Source organism: Jatropha curcas, chromosome 8 (genome assembly GCF_041381405.1).
Source record: "Jatropha curcas cultivar XTBG-Jc1 chromosome 8, XTBG_Jcur_1.0, whole genome shotgun sequence".
Taxonomy (NCBI): Eukaryota; Viridiplantae; Streptophyta; class Magnoliopsida; order Malpighiales; family Euphorbiaceae; genus Jatropha; species Jatropha curcas.
The window spans coordinates 28,094,019-28,102,964 of record NC_143158.1 but is presented as its reverse complement, the minus strand read 5'-3'; the positions used below and the strand labels follow the sequence as shown (position 1 = coordinate 28,102,964).

Here is an 8,946-nt window from a genome sequence, read left to right as displayed (position 1 = left end):
CCTAAAATGATGATTTTGAGTGATTGGTAGAACTTTCTCTTTCTCTCTCAAGATATTCAGTGCAAGTTCAGAAAATGATGAAACCATGATTGTTACCCAGAGAGTATATAGAGACAAAGGTACATTATAGTCCCTTGGAAAGTATTACAGAAGAAGGGTTGGACTTGGTCCCATATATCACAAGCCAAAATCCAAAAAGGGAGACATGATCTTGTCTCATTTTGATGCTTATTGGTGGGTGAGAAGAAACCAAGTGACCAACTAAAATCTCCAAAGGAAAATCTGTCTTTGCTTTTGGATTTCTTATCAGAAAATCTTTTAGATGACACTAGATACTAGCTTCTATATGAGCTATATATACATCTCTACTTCAAACATCAATTCATTAATTTTCACATAAATCTTTTGTCCATTGATTTTTAATTATGTGTAACTATTTTCTTCTATTGTCTTTTTCAAATAAATTTTTGTGAGCAGCTGTGGTCGAATTATGTGCATTGCGATGTTGTTCATGCATTTATCTATCTGCTAATCTTTTCAGATGTCAAAGTGGTAGTTGTTTTTGATGCAATGATGTCAGGGCTTCCCACTCACAAGGAAACTTTTGCTGGGTACTATTTATGATCCTATGCTATAATTAACATTTTATCATTAACTTTTTACAGCCCAGTGCTATTCATCAAAGTTAAATTGATAAAATGTTCATCATCTCTGCATGATAGTAATGTTCTAATTCTTATCTGATTTTTCCCTTGCATGTGCATCCATCCATGCACGTTACTGAGTGTATGCTTCTGCTTTGGACTGCATGCCCCTTTAGGGAATGCACTTCTCTTCAAGTTTCTTGCACATACTTGTTACTTGTTACCTGTTTCCAGGGGGTCTACTGTTTAACTGAAGATTTTTGGTGTTGTAAATATCCATGGAGGCAATGCTGTTTTTTACTTTTGTTGTCCTGAAGACAATACTGTTCCTGGACCACCTGGAGCCACAATCTAACTTTTCTGGAAAATTTTCCATTTTTTTAATTTATTTACGTTATGCATTATTTCTTTTCCTCCAATGTTGATTTTGTTATTACATTTTGCATATTGTGATAATGTGAATTTGCAAATGTTGCAGTGTTGATGTGGTTTTCTCTGGTGAATCATGTGCTGATGCATGGATTTAAAAAGAGGTGTGTTATTACATTAAGATAGCATCTTTGTTTGCAACTATGTTAATAATAGGAAGTTGTTATATGCTGGATTGAGTGCCAGCTCGTCATTTTTTATTGATCATAGAATGCCCTCTATTTCTGTCATCTTGGAGGTCATTTTCTTCTCTGCCGTTATCCTAAGTGGGATGCAATTTTGGTAGGTTCTCTGTCTTTCTCATGTCACTTTTGTTTTTTCCACCCATGTCTGTGTTAGGATTAATTCAAAATAATATTATGAAAAATCTGTTGAGATTTCAATTTTATTTAGTGCAGATATTCTGCATAGAATTTGATATTTTTGTTATTAGGATTGAAGATTTTTAATATTATTTTTAGATCTTCTTTGATTCGCTTGTAGGCCTATAAATAGGCACATTCTTTTGTTAATTCATGGCAGTGCAAAACAAGAAGTGCAAAACATTGTTAAACATCTTGTGCATTTCCATTTTTCCTTCCAAAATCTCAACATGGTATCAGAGCCTGTCTGTTAAATGGCTACAAACATTATTCCATTTTCTTCCACTCCAATTTTTGTTGGTGAAAATTATCAGCTATGGGCTGTTAAAATGAAAGCTTATTTACAAGCTTATGACTTACGGGAGCATGTTGAAACAGAAAAAGAAATCCCTCCATTGCCATCCAACCTAACTATGGTTCAAATTAAGAATCATAGCGAAGAAAAAGCCAAAAAATTCAAAGCAAAAGCCTGCCTTCATTCTTCTGTTTCAGATATAATTTTCACAAGTATTATGACTTGTGAAACAACAAAGGAGATATGGGACTCATTAAAAAATGAGTATCAAGGCAACGAGCAGACGAAATTGATGCAAGTTTTGAATCTTAAAAGAGAATTTGAGATGCAAAAAATGAAAACATCTGGAGGAGTCAAATAATATGTTAATAATCTCATGTCCATTGTTAACAAAATTAGATTATTTGGTGAGGAATTTCCTGAAAGAAGGGTGGTTGAAAAAATTCTAATAAGTCTACCCGAAAAATTTGAGTCCAAAATTTCTTCTCTTGAAGACACAAAAAATCTTTCTGAAATTTCCGTTGGTGAACTAACTAATGCACTACAAGCTGTGGAGCAACGAAGAGCATTCAGAGAAGATAATACTATAGAGGCTGCTTTAGTTGCCAAGACATCGAACAAATTTTTATCAAAAAGAAGAAAATTTCCACCATGTGGCATATGCAAGAAAGATAATCATGATGAAAATGATTGCTGGCATAAAGGTAAACCTCAATGTTTTAATTGTAAGAAATTTGGTCATATTCAAAAAGATTGCATGTATAAAAATCAATCAAATTTTGTGCAAGAGGAAGGAACTCATCAATCAAATTTTGTGCAAGAGGAAGGAACTCTTCTTTGAGTATTGGAGAGATGTGCTCCAGGAGAACATTGGAGAGATGTGCTCCAAAATAAAATAAAGTGATGAGAAGTGCATCAATATTTGAAGAGAAGTGCTTCAAAAAAAAAAATTTGCTAGTTTGATGAGAAGTGCATCAATATTTGGTGAGAAATGCATCAAAATAATGAGTTGGAGAGAGGTGCTTCAACAAAGTTAATTGAAGAGAAGTGCTTCAAATGCTAGATTAAAAATTTTAATTGTTAATTATTGTAATAAAAATATTATGTTTGAATTAAGAGAGAATGTTAGGATTAATTCAAAATAATATTATGAAAAATCTATTGAGATTTCAATTTTATTTAGTGCAGATATTCTGCATAGAATTTGATATTTTTGTTATTAGGATTGAATATTTTTAGGAGTATTTTTAGATCTTCTTTGATTCACTTGTAAGCCTATAAATAGACACATTCTTTTGTTAATTCATGGCAGTGCAAAACAAGAAGTGCAAAACATTGTCAAACATCTTGTGCATTTCCATTTTTCCTTCCAAAATCTCAACAGTCTGTTGGTGTATACTCACTTGGATCGTGAGAAGTAGCGTCAGAGACAAACTTTGTTGGGTTTGCTATGTTTGTTCATCATGCAAAATGTCGGAAGTAGGAAGGTCCCAATCCCAGGTTCAGCAGTCGAGCTCACATAAAAATTGAAAAATGAACATTTCCAAGTAGGACCTTCTGCATTTGTGCAGTGTCACCATTATCTATTACTGTCTGTAACAGTAATAATCCTTTATATTTGCTGGTTTCATATTTCTTTTTGTCATGGTATTTATTAGTAATTGCATCTTTGTTTCTCTAACAGGTGGTTGCCTTGAGGGAGGATGGATGCCCGAAAGTATGGGTTGTGCTTCTGATCATATGCAACAACATGCTGCACATGGAGCAGTATGCATTCTCTTGATAGTAGACTATTATTCAATTGAATTTCTTTTATGTAGTAAATTTTGGTTTAAATATCTGGAAAGGCCTGAACTTTCTTCCTGTTTTCAATTGTGACTTGTACGTTGGAAATAACTGGTGTTAGCATGTTTTTAGATACTATATGCAAATGTTGACAGGCTTAATCATATATAAAATTAAAAAGAAAAACTAAGGACAAATCAAAAGATCTATCCACCCGTTGATGTATCATTTTAGAAGGGCCATATTGAAACCAATATTGCATTTTGCATCACCTTGCTTGGCCATAATTGGACCTTATATAACTAAAATTTTGGCAAAGAGATGATTTACATGTTAAATTCTCCATCTATTTTTCAGTGTAAATCTTTGCCATGTGTTTAATTAGTATTACACAGAATATTTAATGTTATCTAACAGATTGATGGTTGATAAAAAAATAATTAAATACTTATTTATAGTACTTTTTGGTGCATTGTTCAAACCAACAAACAAAAAACTGTTTGATTAATGACATCGCACACACCCAAGACACCAAAGATGTTTGTTATTTGTCTACAAATAACATATTCTGACGCTGATTTATCATTGTCTATCAACCGCCTGAGGGTCTGATTTGCATTTATTTGTCAGGGAGCCTTTGTTTGGAGTTGCAAGGCTTTGGTTTCTGAAGTGAGGAATATCTTGTTTTCTATACATGTCATTGATTTTTAAATCTCTGATCTCAAATTTCTAATGCATAATTTCCTTTTCAATCTCTCTTAACATTCTGAGTTTAGATTAAGGCATCACATAAGGAAATGGAGAGGATGCTACAAGAACAAAGGTATTGTCCATTTGAAGCGAATATTATTTATATTGCAAATAGATAACATGATGATCGTAATGTTACTTTTTCATCCTGATTATTTTGGAAAAACGTATCCACACAAAACATCCTCCAGGCAAGATAAGGTTCCTGGAGGGATGTATTTATTTGGTTATTTATTTCGGTTGATTATGACGCTGTGGCACTGGGTTTGACATTAGAAAAGCTACATTGTGGCTTTGATGGTTAGAATACTTAATTGTCTTCTTGATCTTCTTAGGACTTCTTTTCAAGGTAGATTGTTAAAGCACAATCTTGATTCTGAAGTTGTAGATGCTCTCAAGGATTTGAGGAATAAGCTAGCTGAGAACGAGTCAAAAAGCAGGTGATCGAATTTAGCTTTAGAATTTAGATCATTCCCTTTACATTATTCACATCTACTTATTGTTGGCTTGACCTAATTCTTGTTGATAAATGTATATGAGATTCAACTACAAATCGGTTAGTTTGTTATCCCCATAGAACATTTGTTGGTGCTATCACCTTAGGATTATTATTATTATGCATTTCTTCCATATATAATAATTCTTGTTGAGTGAAATATTTGTTCCCTGCATTTCAAACTGGTGTTGAAGATTCTGCAGCCAACCTGTTTCCTGAAGTTGCAATATTTGATTCAATTAATTTGTATTTAATTTATTAATTATTATTATGATTTAATAATGTATTATCCTCATTTGATACACAGAATGTAAGAAGAAATAGAATAGGAATTCCAATTTCTATATTTGATACGTTGGAAAGCCCTGGAAGAGACATTCAAAAGCTTTTCTAACCAAATAAATGCCCGGAAAATAAGGCTGTCGCTGGACTTCCATCCAAAAGGGAAGTACTCGTTTTTCCACAAAGAGACGACTACAGGGGAAGCGGCTGACTGCAGTCCTTGAAATAGGAACTTGGTTATAGAAATGGCGGATGGATGGAATGTGAAATTCTTGGTGCTGTAGAAAAGCTAGAAATCCCTCAAATTCACATTCTCGACAGACCTGGTTTAGCATGGACCATATGGATACTCATTAGGCTCTGATTATAATATCTCAAGCGATCAAGGTGTTGTATGCTTTTAAGTCTAGTTTGTACAGTTTTGTTTTTTGGGCTAGAGCATCACCTTTAAGCCCAAAACGTGCCTTGCTAATCCAAGGCTTTCACGGATGTTACACTTCATCCATCCTTCCCACGTACGAGACAGGGACAAGGCTTGACTCTGATATTCAAGCTTGTAATAACTCAGGCCTAGCAAAGTATTGTGCACTTTGGGCCAGCCTATACGGTTTATTCCTCGGTTAAGGCCTCATCTCTAAGCTAATACGTCTTGCTGGTCTAAGACTTGTATAATCTTTATGCATATTACTTCTATTTTGTGCTTAATTGACGTGTGATTGATTCACGTAAGATAAGCTTACATCTCAAGCTAATCACTTTATCTTGTGCGGATGTTAGATTGATACTAAAACCACAAAATCTAAAGAGTTCAAAAATCTTTTAAACTGCCCATCTTCACAAAATCTAGGTGGTGGAAAGGTTCAAAAATCTTTTAAATGCCGATCTTGATAAGCTGAAGTAAAATGAAATAATTGTTTAATGTCAATAAAATATAATTATATGTGTCTAATGCTAAATAAGAAAATTAGAAAAAAAAGCAGAAAAATGCATTATTTTCTAATTTAGAAAAATCAACATTTTAAAGTAGTGCAACAAAGTTGAAGCAATAATAAACTCCATTTAGATGTGAAATACCATGAAAATATTTTAGCACATGCATGGGCTTGAGCTTGTAGTGAGTCTAAAACTACAAAAGAGCCAGCTCAAAAGCTCTTATCTTATCCATAACAAATTAAATAAATTATAAATGAATATTATTTAAAAGGTAAACATGAAGATCGAAAAAAAGAATTAAAAAAAAAAAAAATGAAGCAGACAAGTCATGAAATAATAAGAGGAGGCAGAGAAGAAGCAGTGGACTTTGTAATATTGTCTGTATTTAGTATTTATACATTACATTGGCATTTGTCAGATACCTTTTGTTTGTTTTTTTTCGAATATTGTTTTATCAAATTTTGTGCACTCCCACTTCTTTGTATTAAACGCCACCGCTACTGACATTATCTGCATGTGCTTAATTTTTATCTATCTATCTATATATTCTTTTTTTTTTTTTTCTTTTCATTTTTCAATCTCTATAACTACTCTTCAAAGCAACTATTTAACACTTTTTTTCTTTTTTATAGCAAGAGTATCTCTATATTCTTTAGATATAAAATTTATTGCCGTCTTGAGATTTGTGAATGTCTTTTTTTTTTTTTTTATGGCTATTTTTTCCATTCTTGGGATCTTTAACCTTATGGATCATCCGCTGAAATTAAATGTATTTACTGCTTTGGCCACTCTTGATAAATTGATTGTCTAACGCTTTTGTATAATTGTCACATATTGTGACAATAACTTAAAAAAAAGAGTCAATTTTTCTCTCTTCTTAAGTTATTCTCATGTTATCTATTAGTCTTTCTGTTTTAAATATCAGTGGTGTGAATTATTGTACAATTAATTCTCATAAATGATTTTCATGATGTTATGCACGGATCAGATATATTATGGCAAATTCTTCAGAAAAAATAGTGTCTTCCACAACGGAATCTGATAAGTGAAATTTTGATGCGGACTACCTGCACTGGACAGAAACGCCCTATGAAGCTTCACTGTTCCTTGGGATTGGCTTTGGGCCTTTCTTGCCTGTTGAGCGAGCGGGATAGAAAAGAAAGCTCTTAGCTTTTTCGGTGACTATTCTTCGGCTTTTCGACCGTTTATCAAAGCAGTGAGACATTGCCTTTTTTAGCGGGATAGAAAAGAAAGCTCTTGGCTTTTTTGATGACTTTTTTTTGCTTTTTCGACCATTTATCGAAGCAGTGAGACATTGTCTTTTTTAGCGGCATAGAAAAGAAAGCTCTTGGCTTTTTCGGTGACTCTTCTTTGCCTTCTCGACCGTTTATCGAAGCAGTGAGACATTGCCTTTTTTATCATATTCTCTTACATATACATAAGAAAACTGCTATAAAATCAAAGTTAATTTAATCAAATTACCAATTACCTCAAAACCAATGATAACTTGTAAAGTAACTGTTGTATCGAATACAAGCAAGCGTAATATTGGAAAACATCATTTATTACTCTTTAAAATACTCCAAATGACATATATTTTGGGACAAAATAATTACTCAAACGACTTATATTTTAAGATAAAAGGAATAAATAAGATAATTAAATCTCTACAAACACATATACATTCCAATAGTTTCTGAATCATTCTTATCAATTCAAAACTTAAAAAACAACAATTAATATATGCAGAAAAAGAGTGCAATTAGATAATGATTTCATCTAATAATAAGATTGAAAATAACAAATTTTATCCAGAATTAATTAATTAAAGAGGAGTTGCTTCTTCTTATATAATAAAATCACGAATCTATAAAATGACAACTGATATTCAATTCCTTTTCTGGGTCAAAAAATTCTCTACCCTGATTCAGAGGTTAAGTTCCTATCACTCCACATGCATGGCAGCTAAATTTATTAACTCCAACCCTAACCTCCATGATTGAGATGGCAACAATCAACAATTAAAACACACACACACACACACACAATTATTTTCATCCATATATATATATATATATATATATATATATATATATATATATATATATATATATATATATATATCATTTTCACATAATGATTTTGCTATACACTTCTCAACCAGAGAAATAATACAATTTGCTTAAAATGAATAATTAACAATCATATTTATGATTAAAGATGTATTCAGGTTAGCTTGTTAACCAAAATTAGGTCTTTTTTGAAATGATTTTATGAGCGTCGTGTCTTACGTCATTGTGAGATATACAACAAAGGTTCAAAGGATATAACTCGAATTCTAACTCACCTCTCAACCAAAGAAATAATGCACTTTGCTTAAAATGCTTAAAATGATATATATATATTGTGATTATGAGCGTCGTGTCTTACGTTATTGTGAGATATACAACAAAGGTTTAAAGGATATAACTCGAATTCCACCTCACCTCTCAACCAGAGAAATAATGCACTTTGCTTAAAATGATATATATATATATTTGCGATTTGAATTTAAAATCTTGTAAGTTTTATTTCATATTTATGATTAAGAATGTATTCAAGTTATTTTGTGTACTAAAGTTAAAATTTTTTTAAGCGATTTTATGAGTACCGTGTCTTACATCATGGTGGGTTAAACAACAAAGAATATGACTTGCATGCTAATGCATAGTATAATAGTAAGTGAATATACGATTTGACAATAGATTTAGACTTGAATCCCGTCTCCAATACTCCAAAAAAAAAAAAAAAAGGATATAACTCAAATTCCAATATCCCACTCTCCATACTCTTAAAAAATATTTAAAAAACCAACTAGATGATACCTAATTAATATTGCCCTAGTGCTGTTAACAACATTAAACTCATGTGTAAACTGAACTAATTATATAGATTATAATTTTGAATATTAATGGAATTGTATAAACTGAA

At 32.0% G+C, this 8,946-nt stretch overlaps 1 protein-coding gene across 1 annotated transcript; it reads left to right on the top strand.

Moving 5' to 3' along the window:
• Positions 1–426: 426 nt before the first annotated feature.
• On the top strand, positions 427–5,726 carry LOC105639405 (yacP-like NYN domain protein; the record flags this gene model as incomplete). The annotated part of the gene is given in 8 exon segments (XM_089725496.1): positions 427–611; positions 1,123–1,177; positions 3,415–3,457; positions 3,460–3,497; positions 4,146–4,184; positions 4,292–4,338; positions 4,601–4,705; positions 5,069–5,726. Coding segments are annotated over 8 exon segments (519 nt in total), but the record flags the coding sequence as incomplete, so codon positions are not given.
• Between the last annotated feature and the right edge of the window lie 3,220 nt (positions 5,727–8,946).